The following is a 26,265-nucleotide window of genomic DNA, read 5'->3' as shown; positions in this document are numbered from 1 at the left end:
AGGAAGGAAGGAAGGAAGGAAGGAAGGAAGGAAGGAAGGAAGGAAGGGAGGGAGGAAGGGAGGGAGGGAGGAAGGGAGGGAGGGAGGGAGGGAGGAAAAAAGATGCCAAAACTGTGAAGAACTGGTATTTTATCCTAGAAGCAAAAGGGATCCACTAATGATTTTAAGGAGCCAAATAAACTGGTCAGGTAAAATGGATTTATGAGCAAACTCCCTCTGTATTCTACAGAAAGACAATACAAAAAGTGAATAAAGTGGAATCAGAAAACCTGGATTCAAATTCTGACTCTAGTTACTTATCACTGTAGTTGTAGGATCTTGGGCAAAGCACTTAAATTCTCAGACCCTAAGTTTCCTAAGCTATAAAATGGAAATGATAATATATCTACATACCTCACAGATTTGTGAGGAAATCAATCAATAAACATTTATTTGCCACTTACTGTATGCCAGCCACTGTATTTGCCACTAGCATACAAATACATAAAGTCATCCTTGCCTTCCAGAACCTTATGCTCCAGCAGAGACAACATATACACATACAGGCATATACAAAATAAACATATACCAAATAAATACAAGTCAATGAAGAAAGTGTCAAGAAAGATCTCTTGGAGGAGGTAGTGTTTGAGCTGAGTTGTGGCAAAAACTACTCCTTTTTACTGGCTTAAACCTCATTGTCCAAAAGAAGCCCTGTATTGAGATGAGTGGTGGGACATGCTCCCTCTATCCCCTAAACCAGGTTTAGATATAGCTAAGCATCATCTATAAGTGATGTTATTTTCCAGTGCATGCCTGTATATCCTTTACTGCTGCTTCTCAGTCTCTTTTGCTGATTCATTATCCATGCCATGACCACTAAAAGGGAGCATCCCCGATGGTGGTTCTGTCCTCTTCTCTCTATAAACTCTCCATTATTTCATTGGTTCCCATGGGTTCAGTAATCATCTACACTCAAGTGACTTATAGATTTAGTTATCTAGCCTCTGGAATCCCAACCCTGCATCACTAAGTGCCTACTGGATATTTAAGATTGGTGACCTTTAGACATTTCAAACTCAACATGTCCAGAACAGAATTCATTGTCTTTTCCTCAAAATGACTCATCTTCTGAACTATCTGTTACTATTGAGGACACTATCATCCTTTCACTTACACAGGTTAACAACACTGGTGTTACCTCAACTTTTCTCTTATCCTAATTAGCCAATCAATCACCAAACCTTGCCATTTCTATCTCCACAATAGCTTTGGTTTTCCCTTCTTTGTCTTGCCAATGCTTAATACAGTGCCTGTCACATAATATGTGTTAATAAATGGTTATTGACTGACATCCTTCTGTGCATGAACACAATTGCCACTCTATTTCAGGCCTTCATTCCTTTTCATCTGGACTATTGGAAAGGCCTTCTAACCTCATGCCTCTTGCCACTCCAATCCACACAACCATCAAAGTAATTTTTCTTATTTTTTTAAATTTTGTTTTATTTTTAATTTATGAAATAAAACAAACATTTCCATAACATAGTAGAATAAAAAGAAGATTGTACATGAAATTGCAAATATATTATGTACAACTTGCTATTTCTTTTAAACATAGAATAAATTTATCATGTAAGTTTATTTTTTCTTTTTTTCTCCCCCCAGTGGCTACCATTAGACACACACACGTATATATATATATACATATATATATATACACACATATATGTGTGTGTGTGTGCGTGTGTATGTATATATACATATAGACATATAAACATGCATACATATATATACATATATATATATATATACACACACTCACCCTCTATTTATCAGTTCTTTCTCTGGATGCAGATAGCATCTTCCTTCATATGTCCATTGTAGTTAATTTGGGTATTTATAATAGTCAAAATGACTTACGGCTTAAAGTTGTTCTTAAAACAATATTGTTGTTACTATATACAATGCTCTCTTGGTTTTGCTCATTTCACTTCATTATTTCATGCAAGTCTATCCATGTTTTTTCTAGAATCAATGAGCTCATCATTTCTTACAGCACAGTAGTATTCCATCACAGTCATATACCACAACTTGTTCAGTCATTCCCCAATTGACAGACATCCCCACAATTTCCACTCTTTGCCACCACAAAGAGAGTTGCTATAAATATTTCAGAACATAAAGGTTTCTTTTTTCCTTTTTCCATAATCATCTTTGGAAATGGTCATAGTAGTGGTATTTCTGGGTCAAATGATATAGGCAGTTTAATAAGTCTTTGGGCATAATTCCATATTGCTCTCCAAAATGATTGGATCATTTCACAATTCCACCAACAATGAATTAGTGTCCCAATTTTTCCGCATTCCCTCCAACATTTGTCACTTTCCCCTTCAATCATTTTAGCCAATCTGATAGGTGCAAAATAACATCCCAAAGTTGTTTTAATGTGCATTTCTCTCATCAATAATGATTTAGGGCATTTTTATATGACTTTTCTAAAACATGGCTCTGTTCATATGAACTTTCTACTCAATAAACTACAGTGCCTATGTATTACTGCTAGTATTAAATATAAACTCTGAAGCAAAGTTTTCCAGAATTTGTGCCCTTCCTGCTTTTACATTCTACTTCCCCCTCCATCCATTCCCCTTACAATCCAGTCACACTGACCTACTTGAAGTCTGTCACATACCATGCTGTATCTTCCATCTCTGTATCTTTCCTCTGACTATCCCCATGCCAAGAAGGTTCTCGCTTTATCTTTGTCCCCTTGGAAACTTCAGTTTAAAGACTCAGCTAAAGCTCAAACTACTAGGAGAGCCTTTCTGGGTCTTGTTTCCACCACATCTTCTACTACCAACCACTATTGCTTTCCCCTCCAAGGTTACTTTGCATTTGATGTGTATGTCTTGTATGTAACTACATATATGCATGCTGTCTCCCTAGTCAGAATTAAAGTTCCTTAGGACAGGGGCTGTTATCCTTTCATTTTTTATCACCAGATCACTGGCAACTATGTGACATGGTGAATGAGTGATGAACCTGGAGTAAGGAAATCCTTAGTTCAAATTTGACCTCAGACACTTACTAGCTGTCTGACCCTGGGCAAGTCACTTAACCGCTCTCTGCCTCAGTTTCTTCATCAATAAAAAGTGGGATGACAAGAGCACTTATCTGCTGGGGTGGTTATAAGAATCAAATGAGGTGACATTTGTAAAGCTCTTTGCAATAAGGCATTATAGAAATGCTATCTGGTGTTACTGTTATTATTAATTATTATTATTCAAGCAATAGAGAAGGCTAAATAAGATCTTTCTACCATTGAATGATATCACTTGGTCTTCTGAATAAACCCATTCATGAGAGAGAAAACTATCTTCTAAAATCTTTAAATTTATAACCAAAATCCTTTTCTGTTGGTATGTTAGAATGGCACAAGATTTGGAGTCAAAGGATCTCCATTTGAATCTCAACTCTGCCACTTTCTGTGTGACCTTGGTCAATCTATTTACCCCTATGGGCCTCAGTTTCCTCATCTGTTAAAAGAGGAGCTTGGAGTATGTGACTTCTAAGGTCCCTTCTCACTCTAGATCCTTTAACCTGTGACCACCAGACTAGATTCATCTGACCTGGGGGCAAGAACATCTGAGTTCAAATCTTACCTCAGACACTTATGAACTCTGGCAAGTCACTTAACCTCTATTCATCTCAGATTCTTCAGCCATTAAAAGAGGATAATAACAACACCTACCTTGCAGGATTATTGTGAGTATTAAATGTAATAATATTTGTAAAGCACTTAGCACAGAGTCTGGCATGTAGTAGATGCTATATGATTGCATAGTCCCTTTCATTCCCTTCCCTCTTATTTTAGACCTGATTCTTGCCTTGCCAACAGGGAGGAACTAGTTGTCAGGGTGGAAATAATTTGGATCTCAGGTCAAAGGAACTTCTTCATTTTAGTATTTGTGACAAAAAAAAAGAAGAAAAGGAAAGCCAATCTCAATCTGAAATATACTTTAGATTTCAGGAAATCTGATTCAAAGGATTCAGAGGAATCATAGCTAGTATTCCATGGAGAAATTGATCCAGGAAGGATAGGAATGAAATTTTGAAAACACAACAATGTTGTTCCTCCAGTCAATGTGTGTTTGGAGAAAGGAAAGGGATTATAAAAATGGAACCTTGGTTTCCCACTGACCTTTCTTCAAAGACTTTCTAATCAGATTGTTTTGGTTTACAATCCAAAGATATACTTTTTGTTTTGTAACTGCCAAAGCTTTTGATCTTTATTTGAGACCCAAAACTTATTCATTAGTTTTGCATTTTTCTTGACAATGGCAGAGGCTCCCTAATGAGAGAAGTGTGAAATATTCAACCCTTGTGGCCCATTGATTTGTTCTGATGTGGCCAAAAATCAGGGCACATAGTCCAACCAAGGGTTTTCTCCATTCTTATCACCTCATTAGCTTCTCCATGGGATTTGAGCTGATTTACTTTTAGGGCCACCTGTTCTTAGAGAAAAGCAAGACTTCATCCCACTATATAATGAAGAAAGTGACATCACTGAGGGTAAAGAAAGGAGGCAAGTGCTTCAGAGACAGAAAGATATTGAATACGAAGAGTAAGTATTATATGCTTTGTATCACCTGAGTGGATAGAGGACTTGACAAGTAGTCAGAAAACCGAGCTCATGTCTGTCACTTACTAGCTGTGGAATTTTCAACAATTAATTTAACTCATCTATGATTTAGTTCCCTTATCTGCAAAATATCTGTCTTAAAGAGTTTCATTTTTTAATTTATTTTTTTTATGGACTAAAACAAGCATTTTCATAATGCAGTACAATAAAAAAGATGATTACACATGAAACTGCAAATCTACTATGTACAACTTGCTATTCCTTTTAAATATACAACAAAGTTTACATGTAAATTTTATTTGTTTTTCCCTTTTTCTTCTTCCCTCCCACTACCACACCCTAGAGATGGCTGCTATTATATACAAATGTGTGTGTGTTTGTAAAATTACTCCATACAAACTTTTATTTATCATCTCTTTGTCCAGATGCAGATAGCACCCTGCTTCATGTGTCCTTTGTAGTTAATTTGTGTATTTATAATACTCATAATACCTTGTTTGCTCAAAATTGTTCCTAAAATAATATTGCTGTTACTGTATACAATGTTCTCTTGGTTCTGCTCATTTTGTACCTCATTATTTCATGTAAATCTTTCCATGTTTTTCTAAGATCATTGAGTATTATAGCACAGTAGTATTCCATCACAATCATACACCACAATTTGTTCAGCCATATCTTAAAACTTTTAGAAGGATCAAATGAGAAAAAGAGATATGAATGCCATGCAAGTGTAAGTTTTGTTTTCATCATTATCATCATCATCATCATCATAATCATCACTATCATCATCATCATCATCATCACAAACACCACCATCATCATCTCTTCCTTGTCTACCTGCTGTGTGATGGAGTTTGAATAGAAATAGTAGCGGGGTAAGTCACTTCCCTACTATTGTTCTTTTGTAACAATAAAGAAGGAAAATAAGAAAATGGGCATTTGTTGAGCAACTAACATGTGCCAGACACTATGCAAAGTGACAAATAATTATTTCTCATTTGATACTCTGAGTAATCCTGGGAGGTAGGCACTATTACTATCTGAGTCACATAGTTTAAGTGAGTTGCCCAGTGTTACATCATTGGTCGGTATCTGATGCTGGATTTGAATTCAGATCTTCCTGAATCCATCTACAGTGATCCACCTAGCTGACCAAGTAGATAAAAGAATAGTTTTTTTAATTGAATAAAAGTGTTGGAATAAAGGTTCGTTTTCTATAGATTCAATGAGAGTGTCTTTGAACAGCTCTATTAGGAACAGTCAGTCAGCAGTGATAACTTTCTGTACTCTCAAGATATCACACCTTCACACTTTACTTTTGGAATAATGTTATCCAAAATCAGTCTGATCTTTGCAATTTAAAGCAATATTAATAAATTAATGTTAATAATTAAATTATGTACATGGTATTTTAAAGTTTGTGAAGTACTTTTTATAAAATACATCATTTGAAACCCATAACAGTCCTGTATATATTACATGTATTATTATCAGCAATTTACAGAGGAAATGCAAAATTAGAGGAGGCAATTGAGCTGTCCATGGTCTCATAGTAAATATTGATTATGAACTTTGAACCCAGGTCCTCATGATTACAAGTTCAGCATTTTATCCATTATACATCAAATGATCTCCCATTATCTAATCATTTAGAAGTTCTTCAGAGTAAGGAAGTAAAAATGTTTGCCAGTCCCTTCCCAAAGATATAGAGTTGGATGGTTTTGTTGGTTCATTTATATATTCATCTTACTTTTACTTTTGTAACTCAAAGAGATGGATGAATTCTAAAAATTCTTTCATCCCGAGAAGTATGTACATCATTTCCAGACCCTAGCAAACCAACCTTCTTTTTTCTTAATCTGTATATAGTAGATTGACTTGCACTTATTAGGCCCTAATAAGAATGACTGTAATTTTTGAGAAGTGATTAGTATGGTGGAAAGATTACTGGACTGGGGTAAGTCAGACTGGATTTGAATTCTGACTACTGCTTATTTTATCTCAGAAAGTCACTTAAAACCTGTTTCTTCTATAAAATCAAGGGGTTGAATTTGTCCAATTACCAAAGTCCCATCTGTCTCTAGATATATGGTCCTATGAATTGAATCCCCCCCCCCAGGAAAATAAGTGTTTCTTTATGCTCTATTTGTATTATTTTATGCCTCTTTGATGATAAATACCTTGTGGTATTTCAACTATTTAGCTAAGAGTCTTCTGTGAAATAAAGAAAGAGTATGGTTAAAAAATATACCATTAATGTGGGTCTGTAAGTGAAGCAGTCAATTGCTGAGAAAACCAGGAGTGCTGTGGCCACCCAGAGCTCCTATTCACTAGTGAAAGGTGCTAGGAAATAAGAAAAATCTCTGTAGTTTGAATGCTTAGAGAACACCTCTGCAGAATGACTCTCACCCACCCCCAATCTCCACCTACATTTGATTAGTCTTTTGACAGGTATGATGAGAACTGTGGTTAATAATAATAATGTCATTTTTCTCATCAAACAGGAACACTCAAAGAACCATCATCGACACCTATGATTTCTACAAAGTCTTCATCTAGCTTAACAGTGGCAACGACGGGTAGGTGACACACCTTATTCATCCAGCATCAATAGAGAATGAGCTAGCTGTTCTGTAGAAGTTACCTTTATAGATAGCTGAAACTTAACCCTTTAAATATCAGATTGGCTTTGTTTCAGCAAGCTTGGGTGGAAACATCTCTAAAATATACTAATACTTCACTGACTTCTTAAATAGAATTTAACTTTTTTATATCTACATCAATTTATACTAAACTGCAATTGTTAATGACTATTTAGGCGTGCAACTCTGTTTTCCCCTACACAAAATGGCCCCAGATGGCTATGCTTTTTGAGATTGTTCTGGTTGCTTATTTTTTTGTATCCTCCCTTATTGTTAGATTGTGCTTCTCTCTGTCATTTCATCTATTTTCTTCCTTCCTTCCTTCCATTCTTCCCTTTTGCTTTTTCTTCCAACCTTCCTTCATTTCACTTCCTTTCCTTTTCTCATTCTATTCCTTCCTTCTTTCCTTCCTTCTTTCCTTCCTTCCTTTCTTTCTTCCTTCCTTCCTTCCTTTCTTCCTTTCTTTCTTTCTTTCTTTCTTTCTTTCTTTCTTTCTTTCTTTCTTTCTTTCTTTCTTTCTTTCTTTCTTTCTTTCTTTCTTCCCCCCTCCCTTCCTATTTGTCTTCCTTTTTAGACTGAGTCTTCCTATCTTACCCAAATTGGAAGTACAGGGACTTCACAGGTCCAGTTGCCTCTGATCAGGCATAGGAGCTTTGACTTACTCTGCTTCTGGACTCTGTTTCATCCCTCCTTTGGCTGAACTTAGTGTGAACTTGATTGGCTTAGCCCACAGCAGTTCAGAACTCTCAAGCTCAACAGATCAATCAACCCAAGCCTCTCTCTGGTAGCAAGGATTTCAAACATTTGCCACCACACTCAGCCTAATTTGCTTTTTTTCTCTAACTGTTCAGGGCTAAGAAACTGATGTTTATCATAAGTATATATAAGGTATGAGTAAATAAGTGTTGAAAGACTGAACAGCTCTCAAATAATGTTAGGTGCCTGCACTTTGTGTCCCTTTTCTTCAAACCATTCTGAGACCTTCCTACCAGTTTCTTGGTTTTCATTCAATCAATCAAAAGACATTTATTAACCGCTTGCTATGTGCCAGGTACTGCTTATATAAAGAGTACCTGAGCCCCAAGAGCATACATTCTAAAGGGGAAGACAGCATGTACATATATAAATGTATATATAAGATACATTCAGGGTAAATATAAAACTAGCATTTGGAGGGAATAACCTTGGCTAGGACAAACACATGCTTTGACTTTGCTTCTCATAGAAAAGTAAAAACCCTCCAGATAGGCAGGTACATGGGTAGATACATAGATAAACAGACTATAAGATTAGACTGAAAAAAGCTAGATAAATCATTAATTCCATTTATTCTACATCCCTCCCTCTGATAATTATTATTTCCTGTTGATCCTGCACATAACTCTTTTTGCATATAGTCATTTGCACATTGCCTTCCTTATTAGATTGCAAACTCCTTGAAGGCAGGCAACTTTTGTCTCTTTTTGTATCCCCAGCACTTAGCACAGTGCCTGACACACAATAAATGCTTAATAAATGTAGATAGATAGATTAGATAGGTAAATGGATAGATAGATAGATAGATAGATAGATAGATAGATAGATAGATAGATAGATAGATGGATGGATGGATGGATGGATAGATAGATGATAGGTAGGTAGACAGAAGCTTTATACAAATACAATAAAATGGTAGCCCTGCCCTCAAGGAGCTTACATTTTAATGGAGGAAAACAACACAGAAAAAGGAGCTAGAAGTGAAAGGAGATTGGAAAAACTGAAGTGTCAGGAACACAGTAGGGAGAGAAATGAGGCATGGATAGAGCATTTACTATGTGGATTGATCATTTCCTGTGTGCCAGGCACCCTGCTACACCTTCTATCCTAGTCTTCTTCAGTTAGTCTCTTTATAGACTTTGACAGCACTGTAAATTCCTCTATAAAGTTCCTCTCCAGTTCTCCTCCCCACTTCAGCCTAAAAAGCTTACTAGTTCTTACCTCATCAACCACTGAAAAAGTATCCCACTGAGCCCTTCAGAAATCTATTTATCATCTTTGCCTCCCACTTAAACAGCAAGATCTTTGCTAGTCCATCTGCACCCATCAACTATCATTACCCAGATGCCTATTTCCATCATTTCTTCCTTTCTCTAAGCCCTTTCAAAGGCTGCTCTATAGGACATAGATTCCATGTCAGAGGGTGGCATTTAAGGAGATGGCCCTCATTTCAATTACCTGCTAATACTGCTAACTGGATCTCACAATTCCAAGAGGTGTTACCTCAGCATTGAACTCATTTTGCATCCTGGTAGAATCACAGAGCATTAACAGAGTAGCCATTCGCTTCTGATAATTGTGTAAATATGTTATTTTGAATCATTTTATTCCTACATCAAAAAAAAGGGTTTTGTCCTTTACTTTCTCTATGTATAAAATAACATTTTCCTTAAACACACAAATATATAACTACCTAAAAAACACAATTTCTTATTTTTTCCCTTCTTTCCCTGCCAAATTTCTTGCATGAGTGCAATGCACTATATTCATTATCCCTGTTTTCCTTGACACCCACTTTCTCCTACACTGCCTGCATTATAGCTTCTTGCCTGCCTCTCTACATATTCAGCATAAATGTGTGTTGAATGACTAAATGAATACCTCCCCAAGAGGCCTTGCTTGATTTACTTTATATATATATGTGTGTGTGTGTGTGTGTGTGTGTGTGTGTGTGTGTGTACATATATATACTTTACATATATTCTATTTTCTTATCTATGCAGAAACTCCTTGAGGGTAGGGACCATGCTTTTATATTGGTATGACCAGAGTCTAGCACAATGCCTGCAACACTTAAAAAATGCATGCTGATTGATTGAAGGGCAAAAAGAACTTTCTATGGTTTCCTAATCACTTTCAGCCTTGGTCATAGGTATGTACAGTCTATTTCATTAAAGGGTATACCCAAGGAATTTTCTTTTTTATTATTTTTATTATTCTTAAGGTATATATTTGTTGAATACTCAATCATAAAGAACTCAATCATTGTTTTTATTCATCAAACAAAAAGGAAACAAAAACTTTTTAAATTAAAAATTAAGCTTTATTTGTAAAATAAAAACAAAAATAATTCATAGAATACTTTTCTGTGTGCATGTTTAGGGCTTTGTCTCATTCCTAATTCTCTTTGGCTTGTCAACATTATTTAACCCTTCTAACCTACCACTCTTTTTTATTAGAAATAAGATCCTATGTTTTTATTAGAAATAAGATCCTAATGTTTTTGTTTTCCTAATTCATAAGGGGACCATTTCTACCTTCTGCCCCCGAATAGAGACATCTAGTATTCATCTTAACATTCAGCCCTGACTCCTTTCTTTACTCTCCTTTGGAGACTTCAACCCACTCTCATAACTTCAAAAGTCACAACCTTAAAGATTACTTTCTCATTTTTTTCTTTTATTTATTTATTATTGGAAGCAAGCAGGGTTGCGTGACTTGTCCAGGGTCACACAGTTAATAAGTATCTGAGTCCAGTTTGTACTCAGTTTCTACCAAGTCCAGGGCCAGTGCTCTACCCATTGTGCCACCTAGCTGCCCTCATACAGATTACTTTCAAATGAACATCTTTTGCCTGGGCCCCAGTTACACATTTCCAACAACTGCTGGGCACTTCTAGTTGGTTATGCTATTGCCACCTCAAACTCAACATGTCTAAACTTCAGATCATCTTCTCTTCCATTCCTGAAAAGCAACAACTTCTCATCCTGACTTTCTTTTGCCAATAGGAACATCAGTCTCCAAAGTTCAAAATCTTGAAACTTTAGAATCACTTCCACTTACCCCCAGTTCTTATAACATGGCTTGTTCCCAACTGAGAGGTAATTGAGGTTTTGAAATGTTTTTACCTCACACACGTCCAGACCTTGGTGCAATGGAAAGGGAAATAGATTTGGAATCAGATTCCTTCAGTTCAAATACCAGCTTTGTTACTCATTATTGCCTGTATGACCTTGGGCAAGTCACATAACTTTTCTGGGTTTCCATTTCTTCATCTATCAAATGAGTGGGGTTGAACTCAGAGACCTGTAAGGATCCTAGAGCTATAAATATAATCCAGAAACATAGCACAGGCTTTGGAACCAATCTGGTTACCAAGATGCCTGATTTTTCAAATGTCTTTGTGGTCAAGTTGGTGGAAATGAGCTGATGAACCAGCATTGCCAGTAACCAAATGCAGGCTAATCATTGATTAGCTAGCACCAAAATATCATATTGAATGATTTTTAGATTTTCAGCTTTTGACCCAAGATGATTATTAATATTAACTTTAATAAAAAAATAAACTTCTAGCAATATTATTAAAGGATACTTACTGTCTTTGCAGAAAAAGAATCCCCCCAAACTGAGAGCCCAACTGAAGTTTCCAGCACTGCAAAACCACAAGGTTCTGATCACCGATTTCAGAGTACTGCATCAACCACAGAAAGCAGCCAGAAGAGCAGTAAGTAACGGGGATGTGTGTTGATACTTTAAATTATAAAAGTGGCTAGGTATATAGACTTTTCTGCATAAACTTTGAAGTCTTAATGTTAGTATCAGCAAAGGTATCATAGACAGAATAGCCACTGTGCCCCAGTGATGAACCACAATTCTGAAATCTTTTTGAAAGACCAGGAGAGAAAACTTTCAGAAGGGTAGAGGAACAGGGCCTCCAGAGCTACTATTGTCCATAAAGACTAGAAGCCAAGTCATCCTATGAATGAACAAAAAGGAATGAAGTTCAAAATTAACATTCACAAAGAGCAGGTCTGACCATGTCACTGCTCTGCTCAGGAAGTTTCAATGGCTCCCTTTGGGTTAAAATGTAAACTCCACTGTTCCCAATTTAAAACCTTCACAATCTGCATCCAGCATATATTTTTTTAGGTTAACTACATCTTACTCCCCCTAACATACTCTAAGCTTTAGACAAACCGGCCTATTTGTCATTCCCTGCATATAACATTCTATCACCCGTCTCTATACCTTTTCCCAAGCAATACATCCTATGTCTGAAATTCTCCCCTGGGTTCTGCCTCTTGGAATCATTAGTTCCTTTCAAGACACAGTTGAAAGGCCAACACTTTGAAGAGACTTTTATTGATTACCCAGGTTGTTAGTGTTCCTCACCCTGCCCTGCCAATCACTATGTATTGAGACCTATCTGTCTGTCTATCTGTCTGTCTATCTATCTATTGCTATTGATGCATTTATCTACCTACTTATTTCTATCTCTCTATCTCAGTATGTATATTGTATATGTTGATACACTATGTATGTATGTATGTACACATACAAAGAAACATGTACATATACATGCAGCATATACATATACATATACATATACATATACATATACATATACATATGAATGACTTTTCTTATGAACTTGGTACTTCCCCTAGTAGAATGTAAGTTCTTTAAGGGAAGGGATCCCCTCCTTTTTGTCTTTGCCTCCCCAGAATCTAGCATGAAGAAGGCACAATATATTTTGGTTGATTGATTCTTTACCCCCTTTGACCTCAGATTCATCTAGTGATTTTTTTCTAGATGACTCCTCTATCAGGAAATGTGAAGTGTAAGGACATCTAAGCCATTGCATATAGGCTCTAGATCAGGAGGCTTTTATATATATTCTAGCTCTGTCTTCAAGGCATTTTTAGCCACCTAAACTTCAAGTCACCCCCAGACAATTTTACCAACATTTTTCACGTACATGTATAGATAGATGCTATAGAAAATTCCCCTATCAGACAAGGGCTCAACCATCTTGGAGACAGTATGAGTCTATAATTTTTAACTTCAGACTATCCATCACTAATAGGTAATTTCTAAAAAGCTCTAGCTTATTATCTCAGGAGTCAACTAAGGAATGGTTATTTGTACTCTCTATCTAAAGGCATTGGATTTGTGGTTGCCAGCAGGTAGAAAGGTTTGTAATGACTCCAGGCAGCATGAGGAAATAGATGACTGTGTTGAAGGAATCTAATTTAAATCAGATTAACTTCCAGAAGCAATTGGGCATTTAGTCAAAGGCCATGAGCTAGCACACACTTTTTGTGCTTTTTTAAACTGGGCAGAAAGCATCTGGATCCTGTCATCCCCAGAAACTGCCTCATATTACATGAATCTGACTAGCTTCCTAGTAGGGACTATCATCCATGCATTTAAAAAACTTAAGTGCCTATTATGTTCTCCTCACTGTATTAGACATTGGAGGAACAAAGGGATGGGGGCTATACCTATGATTTCTTTGATATAAGAACTCACAGATGAGGAAGTTCCCTCTACCTGTTCAGGACAGTACTTTCTCTGTTGCTGAGGGTAATACAAAAACAAAAAGGAAAATACAATTCTTTTCCTTAAGAAGCTTACAGTCTAATGGAGGAGAGGTATAAGTGATATAAACATTAATAGTAGTAAAGATAATAATAACAGCTGGCTCTTATATGGCACATACTATGTGACAGGCACTGTGCTAAGTGTTTGACAAATATCTCATTTAATCCCCCACAATAACCCTGAGAGATAGATGCTATTAGTATCCCTGTTCTAAAATTGGGAAAACTGGGACAGACAGAGGTTAAATGACTTGCCTAAGATCAAACAGCTAGGAAATGTTTGAGAATTCAAACTCAGATCTTCTTTGTTTGAGGTGCCTCTAAATACAAGATAATTGAGAGTAGAAAAGAGCACTAATGATCAGGGGAATCAAAAAAGGTTTCATGTAGGAAGTGGTACCTGAGATGGAAAGTTATGGAAAGCCAAGGATAGTAACAGTGTGCTGGTGATGAGAGAATACACCATAACAAACAACAACAACAACAATAAATAATAATAGTTTGAGGGGATGCCCTAAACTGAGTAAAGGGGTTTTGTTCGTGTGTGTATGTGTGTTTTAAGTTTTTAAAGGATGGGAGATACCCAAGCACATTTATTGGCAATAAAGAAGGATCCAAAGTGTAAGGAAAAAATGAAAATATAGTGGGGGGCAATGATCAAAGTGAAAATCTCCTTGAGGAGATGAGAATACATAGAAAAGAGGCATCATGGTGCAGTAGAAAGTATGTGAGATTGACATCAAGGGACTCGATTGGAATCTCAGCTTTCCTACTAACTATGGGACCTGGGGTAGGTGATGTAACCTCTCTGTGCTTCAGTTTCCTTATCCGTAAATGAAAGAGTTGGATTAGATGATCTCCAAGGTTCCTTCCATCTCAAGATCTATCATCCCATGACCTCTAAGGCCCTACCCAGCTCTAAATCCACAATCTCTTTCTGAGACCAAGGGCACAAAGTTGCTTTGATGAAAAGAGTCTCATCTTTTCAGAGACTGGGGCAAAACTCTTGAGGTAAAAAGTCCAATCTTGGACTCATGAACTTGAGGAAAGGAAAACAACCCAAATAGAGTAGAGCCTGGCTACTTTAAGTGACCATTCACTAAGAAGCAAGTGGTCAGCTTCCTGAGTCATGATGACTCCCCATTTTAGGTTGAATCATTTAGCAACGTGCGTCTAAGTGGTCTAGTTGAGGTCAACCACACGTATGTACCTCTGTGATATAATTTAAAATAGCTGCCTTTCAAGTAGCTTAGAAACAAATGCCCACATAGAACCATTCCTTAAAAAATGAAAAAAATTGTAATCCCTCAATAACCTGCAGAATTCCTGGCAAGACAAAAGAGAAGAGATAGTTACTACTCTCCTTTGCTGCCTGCCATCTTGTCAAGCCATTCAAATCCTTATGCAGCCATGTTCCAGGTATTGTACTAAGTGCTAGAGATACAAAGACAAAAAAATAAAACAGGCCATCACACGTAGCTCATGTCCCATTGGGGGAAATGGCACATATGTAACTCATTCCAAGGCAGATATCCCCCAGTATATTTGGTTTTGCCTTCAGTGTTCTCACTGATGACCATGGACTCAACTTGAGGGTACCAGTACCATAGAGCTCACTTGTAAAATGATCAAATTGGGAGTCTTCTCAGACTATTGAATAGCTCAATAGTGAAGTGGAGAAAGTGATAGACATGGAATCAGAAAGACCTCAGTTTGAATCCCACCTCAGACACTAGCTATATGATCCTGTGTAAGTTACTTAACTTCTGTCTGCCTCAGTTTCCTTTTTGGTAAAATGAGGATAATAATAGCACCTATCTCCCAGGGTTGTTGTGAGAATCAGATGAGATATGTGTAAAATGCTTTTCAATAAATGTTTGCCATTAATTTTAATATTATGCTATAGTTGCTTCTCTCTCACATGTCCAAGAGGACAACATTGAAAAGTTAAGATGATGGAATGTTTAAATCTAGTGGTAGCTGGGGGCTACTCTTTGTATTTGCCTTACTGCAAAACATCTGTATATTTATCCCTCCTCTAAACATCTGGATGATGATTTCTTAGACAACATGTGCCAGATGAAGGCATTGTGTGTTTAAGAACATCAACAATATGAGTCATTTCTTTCATACAGGAAATGCCCATTTGAAAGTTTGAAATTCATATTGTGTGTGTATGTATTTTTCTTCATGAGGAAGAAGTAAGGAAAAGCAGAGAAAAAGGATATATCCTAAAGAAGTCCGAATACCTCTGATTTGGCCTGCCTCCAGTCTTTACAGAGTAACTAGATGGTGAGGGCAGCATGGTTAGTCTATGGCATAGTGAATAGAGTGCCAGGCCTGGAGCCAGGAAGACTCATCCTCCTGAGTTCAAATCTGACCTCCAACACTTACTAGCTGTGTGGCCACGAGCAAGTCATTTAACCTTGTTTGCCTAAATTTTCTCATTTGCAAAATGAGATGAAGAAGAAAATGGTAAACCACTCCAATATCTTTGCCAAGAAAACCCCAAATAGGGTCACAGAGTCAGACATGACTGAAAAATGAATGAACAACAAACCAGTCTTTATACTTTATTATTTGCCTATGTAAGTTCTGTTTTGTCTTTTTTGTTTTCTTTTGTTCTGAAAATCAAAGGATCAGAGAATCACAGAGATATAAGGTAACTTAGAGGACATTCAGTCAGAGAATAATAAATCTAGAGGTGACAGGGATCTTAAATATCATATAATCCAGCCCTTCATTTTACAGCTAAGGAAATGAGGAGATCGAAATACTTGACTTTTCTAAGATCACACTGGTCATCAAATAATATGATCATGGATTTAGAGCTGGAAGGGACCAGCACGTTTAACCCCTTCATCTTACAGATGAGGAAACAGAGGCATATAGGGGTTCACATCCAGGATCTCTCATCTAGTAAGATTCTAAAGTAGAATTTGAATTAAGGTATTCCTGCCCCCAAGTCCATTGTTCTATGCACTATCCTACCTAGCTGGGCCAGGATTTAAACCTAGGTCCCATAACTCCAAATTCATCACTCTCCATTATAGGACTAGAATGTAGGTCTCTTGAATCTGAGTCCACTGATCTTTCAGTTATAGTTTATGAGAACTGTTCCATACTTCCTAGAAAACTATATTTGGAAAGAGTTTAAAATGACATTTAAGTTCCTAGGATGGAAGTGACAACCATAATGGTGAAAGAATGGCATCAATGTCATTGGATTGGGAACCACATCTACCATATGGAGTTGTTGCATGAATTAATGACTCATTGCGAAGCACCAACTAATAGTGCATTCTCTAGTCAATGATGCTCTATCAATAACCAAGCTTTTGAATATCTGAATAGTATCTATACATAATATCAATATCAAATATTAATACTTTACATAAAATATAAGCATTATTTAAAACAACTTACATTTAAATTATATATATACTATATATAATGTCTTGATTATACTCCAAATTCTATTAATTATATTGTATAAGCATTATTATGTACTTATCTATGGATTGGGTGCTATTTATTATTACTTTAAAATAATAGCTTACATCTATAAAGAGGTTTCAGGAAAGGGAATGTCTTAGTTGACCCTTAAGGTCATCAGTGGGCTTATTTAAATTCAGCTAATCTAGCATTTTAAAATAATATATGCCCCCTTCCCCCATGTTCACTAGATTGTATTTCCTATGAACATGTACAATAGGGTTCATTTTGGATGAATACATAAACAAGCAATGATTAAGCACCTACTATATGCTGGGAGATATGTGGGCTACTAGCAATGCAAATACAAAGTAAATTCTTCTCCTCAAGTAGATTGCATTGTAATAGTGTGATATAGAATCTGTGTGGAAGTGATTTGGGGAAGAAGACGTTGGGATGGTAGGAAACTTCTTCTTATGTTCAAACCCTTAAATTTGGATCACCACTATTTTACGAATGAGAATTGAGTTCAAAAATTCACTTTTTCAAATCTTATTTAATATTTTATTTTTCCCAATTCTACGTAAATACAATTTTAACATTCTTTTTATTTCAAATTTTGAGTTCCAAATTCTCTCTCTCCTTCCCCTCCCCCCCCACATTGAGAAGGCAAGCAATTTGACATAGGTTATACATGTATAGTCAAGCAAAACACATTTCCACATAAGTCATTAAGTAAAAGAAAACACAGACAAAAAAAAATCTCCAAGAAAAATAAAGTAAAGAAAAGGTATCTTTGATCTGCATTCAGGCTCTACCAGTTCTTTATCTGGAGATAGACAGCACCTTAAGGATTTTCTTCAATCATTGTATTGATGATAATAGCTAAATTATTCATAGCAGATTATTGTACAATAGTGCTGTTACTATGTACAATGTTCTCCTGGTTCTGCTTATTTCACTTTGCATCAGTTTTTGTAAATCTTTCCATGTTTTTTTTCTGAGAGCATTCTGCTCATAATTTCTTAAAACACAATAATATTGCATCACAATCATATACAACAACTTATTCAGCCATTCCCCAATTGATGGAAATTCCCCCAATTTCCAATTCTTTGCCACTATTAAAAGAGCTGCTATAAATATTTTTGTACACATAGGTCTTTTCATTTTTGTTTTTTATCTCTTAGTAGATCTAGTAGTGATATTGCTTGGTCAAAAGGTATGCCTGGTTTTATAGCCCTTTGTGCATAGTTCCAAATTATTGTCCAGAATGGTTGAATCAGTATACTACTTCACATTATTATATTAATATTTTAATTTTCCCATATCCCTTCCAACATTTGTCATTTTCCTTTTGTGTCATGTTAGCCAATCTTACAGATGTGAGGTTGTAGCTTAGAGTTGTTTTAATTTGCATTTCTCTCATCAATAGTGATTTAGAGCATAAAAATTTAGTTTAATACATTATTCAACAATATTTATTGAGCATTCACCATTGTCAACCATTGTGAGAAAGGTTACAAGGAAAGTAAAAGGCGTGGTTCTTGCTTAGGAATAGACAAATCTCACTTTATCCTCAGGAAAGTCTTAGAAGTTGGGTAGGACAGGCATTATCACCCCCGTTTAGCATATGAAATTCTTTTTTTTCTTTTAAATTTATTTATTTTAGTTTTCAACATTGACCCACAAGATTTTGAGTTTCAAATTTTCACCCCATCTCACCCCTCCCCCCACCCCAAGATGCCATGCATTCTGAATATCCCTTTTCCTAGTCTGCTCTCCCTTCTATCTCTTCCCCCCTTCTCTTACCCCCTTCCCCTTCTATTTTCCTGTGGGGCAGGATAGATTTCTGTACCCCATTTCTTGTATTTCTTATTTCCCAGTTGCATGTGAAAACATTTTTTTAAACATATGTTTTTAAAACTATGTGTTCCAAATTTTCTCCCTTCCTCCCTCCCCACCCACTCTCATTGAAAAGGCAAGCAACTTAATATAGGTTATACATGTGTAATTTTGCAAAACACTTCCATAGTAGACATGCTGTGAAAAACTAACTCTATTTCCCTTAATCTTATCCTGCCCAACCCATTTATGCTATTCTTTCTTTTGACCCTGTCCCTCCTCAAAAGTGTTTGCTTCTGATTACCCCCTTTCCCAATCTGCCCTCCTCTCTATCATTCCTTTGCTCTTTTGTCCCCTTTCCCCCCTATTTTCCTGTAGGGTAAGACAGATTTCCATACTCAATTGAGTGTATATGCTATTCCCTCCTTAAGCCAAATCCTATGAGAATAAGACTCACTCATTCCCTCTCACCTTTCCCTGTTTCTCCTCCACTGTAAAAGCCTTTTCTTTTCTGTTTTTTTTTGTGAGATAATTTACCCCATTCTACCTCTCCCTTTCTTCTTCTCCTAGTATAATCCTCTCTCACCCTTTAATTTTATTCTCCAGATATGACCCCTTCATCTTCAATTTACCCTGTGCCCTCTATCTATCTATCTGTCTATCTATCTATCTATCTATCTATCTATCTATCTCTATCTCTATATGTATATATATATATGTGTATGTATATATATATATATATATATACATATATATAATTTTTCCCTCCAACTACCTTAATACTGACAAAGGTTTCATGAGTTACAAATACCATCTTTCCATGCAGGAATGTAAACAGTTCAACCTTAATAAGTCTCTTATGATTTTCTCTTTCCTGTTTACCTCTTCATGTTTCACTTGAGTCTTGTATTTGAAAGTCAAATTTTCTATTCACCTCTGGTCTTTTCATCAAGAATGCTTGAAAGCCCTTTATTTCACTGAATGACCATTTTTTTCCCCTGAAGGATTATACTCAGTTTTGCTGGAATCATGATTTTTGGTTGTAATCCTATCTCCTTTGCCCTCTGGAATATTATATTCCATGCCCTGTGGTCCCTTAATGTAGAAGCTGCTAAATCTTGTGTTATCCTGATTGTGTTTCCACAATCCTTGAATTGTTTCTTTCTGGCTGCTTGCAATATTTTCTCCTTGACCTGGGAACTCTGGAATTTGGCTACAATATTCCTAGGAGTTTTCATTTGGGGATCTTTTTCAGGAGGAGATCAGCGGATTCTTTCGATTTCTATTTCACCCTCTGGTTCCAAAATATCAGGGTAGTTTTCCTTGATAATTTCTTGAAAGATGATATCTAGGTTCTTTTTTTGATCATGGCTTTCAGATAGTCCAATAATTTTTAAATTCTCTCTCCTGTATCTATTTTCCAGGTCAGTTGTTTTTCCAATGAGATATTTCATGTTGTTTTCTAGTTTTTCATTCTTTTGGATTTGTTTTACAGTGTGTTGATTTCTCATAAAGTCACTAGCTTCCAATTGCTCTATTCTAATTTTGAAGGAAGTATTTTCTTCAGTAATCTTTTGGACTTCCTTTTCCATTTCGCCAATTTTGCTGTTTAGGGCACTAATGGCTTTTTGGACCTCTTTTACCATTTGGGTTAGGCTATTTTTAAGGTGTTATTTTCTTCAATATTTTGGGGGGTCTCCTTTAGCAAGCTGTTGATTTGATTTTCATGATTTTCTTGCATCACTCTCATTTCTCTTTCCAGTTTTTCCTCTACTTCTCTTATTGCTTCTCAAATTCCTTTTTGAGGTCCTCCATGGCTTGGGACTGATTCATATTTTTCTTGGAGGCTTTGGATGTAGGAGCTTTGACTTTGTTGTCCTCTTCTGGTTGTATGTTTTGATCTCCTTTGTTACCAAAAAATGATTTTATGGTCTGACACTTCTTGTGAGGTTTGTTCATGATCCCAGCCAATTACTTGAGTTATAAAATATTAAAGTAGAGGTCTGCTTCCAATGTGCAGAATGTACTGTTCCAAGCTTCAGGGGTTTGTACAGGTGTTTTCAGAGATACTTCTAGGGACCTGTAAATTTTTGGTTCTTCCAAGGTGGTATGATAAGGGGCGAGGTGTTTACTCCTTTCCTGGCCTGTGCTCTGGTCTATGAGTGATCACAAGCCCTCTTTTCTGTCTTGGAACTGTGAGGAGGATTCCTTCTCCACCACCATTACAAGCCCCACCATGCCAGCACTCCTCCTAGCCCCAGGACTGTCCCTCAGAACTCTGACCCAGATCCAAGCACGGGCAACAAAGAGATCCCTACAATCCCCCTCTGATCAGCCACCCAATTTCCCCTCAGTCTGTGGGCTGGAAGCTCAGGAGACAGCCACTGCCCCAGGGCCATGGTTAGGAACTGTAGCTGAGACCTAGCTTCTCTTTCAACACAGAAACAGACTTTTCCCACTGACCTAAGTTATCTTTGGCATTCGTGGGTTGAGAGGTCTGGAAACTGCCACAGCTGCCTGTGATTCAGTCCTCTGAGGCCTGCTCCAGGTTCACTTCAGCCTGTGCACCCACGTTGAGCTGCGCTCCTCTCCCCACCCAGCGTGATATACCTTTCTGATCAACCATCCAGGTTGTCTTGGGCTAGAAATTTGTTTTACTCTGTCTTTTTGTGGATTCTGCTGCTTTAGAACTTGTTTAGAGTCATTTTTTACAGGTATTTGGAGGGGTTTGGGGAAGAGCTCAAGCAAGTCACTGCTTTCATTCTGTCATCTTGGCTCTGCCCCCTCCACATGAAATTCTGAATTCCAGAAAAGTCCAATGGCTTTGCTGCTTACTTCAAGCCCAATGTCCTCTCCTACAATCATTTCTACAATAAATTCAATTTGATCATTATATGTGAGAAAATAAACAAGGGAAAAACATAAGTATAACGAGTTGCAGAGACATTTAAGCCATCTCAATGGTCTCAGGGACCCAAGTGGGTAGGCAGACATTGAGGAATTTCTGTCCTCAGGCAGACACCAATCTTGAATGACCCACTATAAGAAAAAAAATAGTATGAATGACCCAGGCTTAAAAGCAATAACTTGGAGGTTGTGTGGAAGAAGTAATCAAAATAATAACTCACATTTTTTCTATACCTTTAAGGGTTAAGAAGTACTTTCTGGGGCAGCTAGGTGGCGCAGTGGATAAAGCACCAGCCCTAAAGTCAGGAGGACCTGAGTTCAAATCCAGCCTCAGACCAAACACTTGACACTTACTAGCTGTGTGACCCTGGGCAAGTCACTTAACCCCAATTGCCCCCCCAAAAAAGTACTTTCCCCTGATACCCCTATGAAGTTTGTATTATTCCCATTTTACAGATCAGGAAACTGAGGCTTAGAGAAGGAGAGACTTGCCTTAGTAGGTGCTAGTAATTGCCAAAGATGAGATTCAAGTCCAGGGGTTCTAATCCTAAGACCAATGCTTGCTCAACTAAAGCATTGATTGCCTGACAATAATGAAAAGTGAGGCTTCAGAGCTCTGATCAATGCAGTGACAAACCACAATTCCAGAGGACCAGGAGAAAAAGCACTCTCTGCCCCCTGACAGAAAGGGGATGGACACAAAATACAGAGCAAGACACAGATAGACATAGATTTTTTATACAACCAATGAGAAATTGATTTGCTTAACTATGCATATTTTTCTTTTGATGCTGTTCAATGCACAGAGGAGAAGGTAGCAGGAAGGAGAGAAAATAAATGCTTGTGTGTGTGTGTGTGTGTGTGTGTGTGTGTTTAATAAGGAAAAGGATTCAACTGATACAGGTGAGCCATGACCCAGAAATGCGATGCTAGATGTTATCTTTCTGTTAGAACTGGGAGTCAGTTCAACTGATATATAAGATGAAACATTTCCTTCAAATCTATTCATACCTGTTTTTATGGCTGAAAAGAAATTCACTTCCTTTACCTAGTATCTTCTCCCAATGGTGTATTTCCTTGGTCCAGTTGGGGAAAGACTATAATTGTTGGATAAAAAGATTTCATTTCAGTATTTCTGATATGATACAAAGAACTTTAATTCCCCCTTTCCATCCCAAAAGCTTAAGTTTCATAAAATCACCAATCTAGTCCCTTCATCCTAGAGCTTCACTTAAGAATAAATTTAAATGATCAAGTTTTAGAGTTATTCTCAAATTATTAATCATAGATTATAGAGATGGCAAGAACCTTCAAAGCCACCAACTACAACCAATTCATTTTGAGGTTGAAGAAATTGAAGTCTAGATAGTTGAAATGACTAGCCAAGGTCACAAGGGTGACAAATGTCACAAGCAGCATTTGAACCTAGTTCTTCTGATTCCCCAATCCAGCATCCTTGTTGCCTACCTTCCAGGATTGTTGTGAGGCCTAAATTATATAGCATATGTACAATAATTTGCAAACCTTAAAGTTTCACATAAATATTATTATTATGACTATAACTTTTATTATTTCTACTGTACCACAATAATTATAAAGAAATCAACCCAACTCCTGGCCTTTACTCACTTGCTCCACTGTATCAGTCTAAATGCAGTGTTTTGCTTGTCACTGCAGTTTTTGTTGGGCTCCCACAAATGTAAAATATTCAAGAAGGCACTTCAGAGTTTCTGACTGTACCAAAGTCTAGACATATCTAGAAAGGAGCAGCATACCAATGACAAAGAGAAACTAGTGGACTGAATGGAGGCTTATGAAGGTGAATCCTGTATTTAACCACCACAGGTCAGTTAGCATTAAGCATACTTTAGTGCACAATCCACTGTGCCCACATTAAAAATTCAGGGGAAAATAATCCAGCAATCAGTCATCCTTGTTAGTCTGTAGATTCTCAGCTCTAAAGCAATCCTTTATAAAACTTCATTTTTAATAAGACTGTAGAGACTTGACAATTCTTGGGAATCTATGGTAGTTTTACCTGGATCCTATAAAACTCTAGTTGACAGTCATTTGTATTGGTCAAATGCCATTTGGGCACTGCCTTTTGGATAAAGATCTGCTGAATCAGTTTTGATTCCCATTCCACCTTTAAAATCACCAACCAGCAGACAGATATCTACCTAAAAATTCAGAAATGACCACTTACCAGATAGAAGATCTATGTCTGTGTTGTGCTCTCCTAATTTTTCATGAAGATAGGACAGTAGTGTCTGAAAAGCCATTTGGAACTTGTATTGACCTAGTCCCAGTAGAACAGATCAGGTCAAGAAAGAGAGAAATGCCAGAAAACAAAGAGCTGAAGTAAAAGAAAAACAACAACAACTGGGCAGCTGGGGCTGTTTCCATTTAAAACACTAGGGCGATGCTGAGTCCAGCTCTATATGCAGATGTTCATGTTGTCTGGAACTAGAAATAAAGATGAGTGGTTTGGAAATGCCTGTTTCATTGCTTTCTGGATGAAAACAGAAGGGGGCAAAATGATTTCTCTAAAGAGAAAAGTTTGTTTCTTGTTGTGCACCCCAGTTCTTGAGCCCATTTCTCATCCTTCCTTTCATAGTATCTTACAAAGCATATTAGTGAAAGAGGAAGGACAATGGAGAGGGAGGGAGAAAGAGGAAATTAAGATTAAGGTCTTTCTGATTCAGTAGAGACAGGACACTATGCATTTTCCAAATGCTTGGCCATCCCTAATTATCTTCTTTCCATAAATTGCCTTAAACCACAAACACATTTGGTTTAAACTTTGGGGTTAATTGAAATTAGTCCTTATTTTCCACAAACAAGGGTGCAGACATTTTGATGTGGAAAGATCACAGAGTTAATGGAAGCAGTCTGTTTCCTTGTTCCACACACATGACTCTAAATGGAGGATGAGCGAGACTTACCACAGTTTTCATTTGTTGGGTGTACTTGAAACCCAGAGCCAGTTTACAAGTATGCGAAGTTCATCTTCTTTTCATTTCTCTATTTTAATACATGTATTTTAGGGAAAATATAACTTGTGTGTTACTGATTTGTTTACAGTTAACTCATAAAACATTTTATAAGTCATTAGAACTCCAAAAATATTTTCTGGGGGTGCCCCCCATTACAATCAGGAAGTCATATTTTACAAGGAGTAAAGGGATTTGAACTTCAGAAGGATGAAATCTCAAAAAGCACAAATAAGTTATAAAGCATATTTTCCCATCTATCATCCAATTAGAGATATAATGGAAGCTCTGAATGGAAGTCAAGGGGAGAATCAGCTAATTAGTTTCATGAATCTGTAAAGTTCATTGTGAATACAGTTTAAAGCATATTAGATACTACTATTGCTCCCACAAGGTGACTTTGATGAATCTGAGAACTGCAGTAGGGAAAAGAATTACTACTCAAGTAGAATGAAATCAACCACAGTGCTGACTGACCCTGTATTACCTATACAACAGTAACCACCACCACCATATGTTTCCTATATAATTATCTGTGTAGACACAGTCCTACACTGGGGTGAGGTAGGATGGGAGTTGGAGGAGGGGTGGAGGGTGAGGTAGAGATCTGAAGACTGACCATAATGTTACTGATAGAACTAAATTGGGGATTTCTCTCTGCTAAGAACTTGTGGATTTTATCAATTATATACTTTGCTTTCTGTTTCTATTACTTCTGTACAATTTTCTTCCATGATTTCCCAAAGTATAGTATTTAGGATTTTTATTTAGTTGAGTTTTCTGTAAGATTTATGATTTTCAGATTGTCTCTGAATAATTTGGTCTTCAAATTCAATAGCTTTGGCTTGTTGAAATCTCATGTTTTCTTTTTATCCTTATATCTTTCAAATTCATTCTGTTAATTTTTTTCTATCTCAATCTCTTTGACTGAGACTGCTATTCTTTTAATAGAATTTACTGTTCTGAAGAGATTGTCATAATTTAAAATTTTCTCCTTACTTGTTTGTCTTTTTTATTTCTTCATCAAGAATTCTAATTTCTATCTTAATTTGCTCCATTTTTCTATGAAATATCTTTTATTGGTTTTCTGAACCATTCAGGATTTTTTTTCATTGTTCAGTAATCATTCAGTGGGCTTCATAGTAGTTGTTATGATGCATTCCCTTTCATTAGTAGTTTCAAGCAGATTATTTTATTATTTAGTGTTTATTACTTACAGTGTCTCCCTTTCTTGGCTCCATAATATAATAAGAATATACTATAGTAAATAGTGTATATGTGTATATATATATACACATATGTGTATATATATATATATATATACACATACATAATCTTTAGTATAATAAATAGAATCTATGTAAAACCAAACACTAGACTAATCTGTAATGGACAAATACTATAGGCTTTTCTAATAAGATCAAGAGCTAAGCAAGGATTTTTGTTGTCATCACTATTAT

The 26,265-nt window shown here is 36.6% G+C and overlaps 1 protein-coding gene across 3 annotated transcripts in view; it reads left to right on the top strand.

Moving 5' to 3' along the window:
* Positions 1-26,265, top strand: part of EMCN (endomucin) — a 164,679-nt gene that overhangs the window by 75,043 nt on the left and 63,371 nt on the right. For all 3 annotated transcript variants that reach the window (XM_027853435.1, XM_027853433.1, XM_027853434.1), the window contains exons 4-5: positions 7,129-7,203; positions 11,630-11,746. In XM_027853435.1, coding sequence (XP_027709236.1) covers positions 7,129-7,203; positions 11,630-11,746 — 192 coding nt within the window. The remainder of the gene's footprint in view (positions 1-7,128; positions 7,204-11,629; positions 11,747-26,265) is intronic.

This window comes from Vombatus ursinus, unplaced genomic scaffold, assembly GCF_900497805.2.
Source record: "Vombatus ursinus unplaced genomic scaffold, bare-nosed wombat genome assembly UNPS02009975.1, whole genome shotgun sequence".
NCBI classification, from domain to species: domain Eukaryota; kingdom Metazoa; phylum Chordata; class Mammalia; order Diprotodontia; family Vombatidae; genus Vombatus; species Vombatus ursinus.
This window is presented reverse-complemented; position numbering and strand designations above follow the sequence as displayed.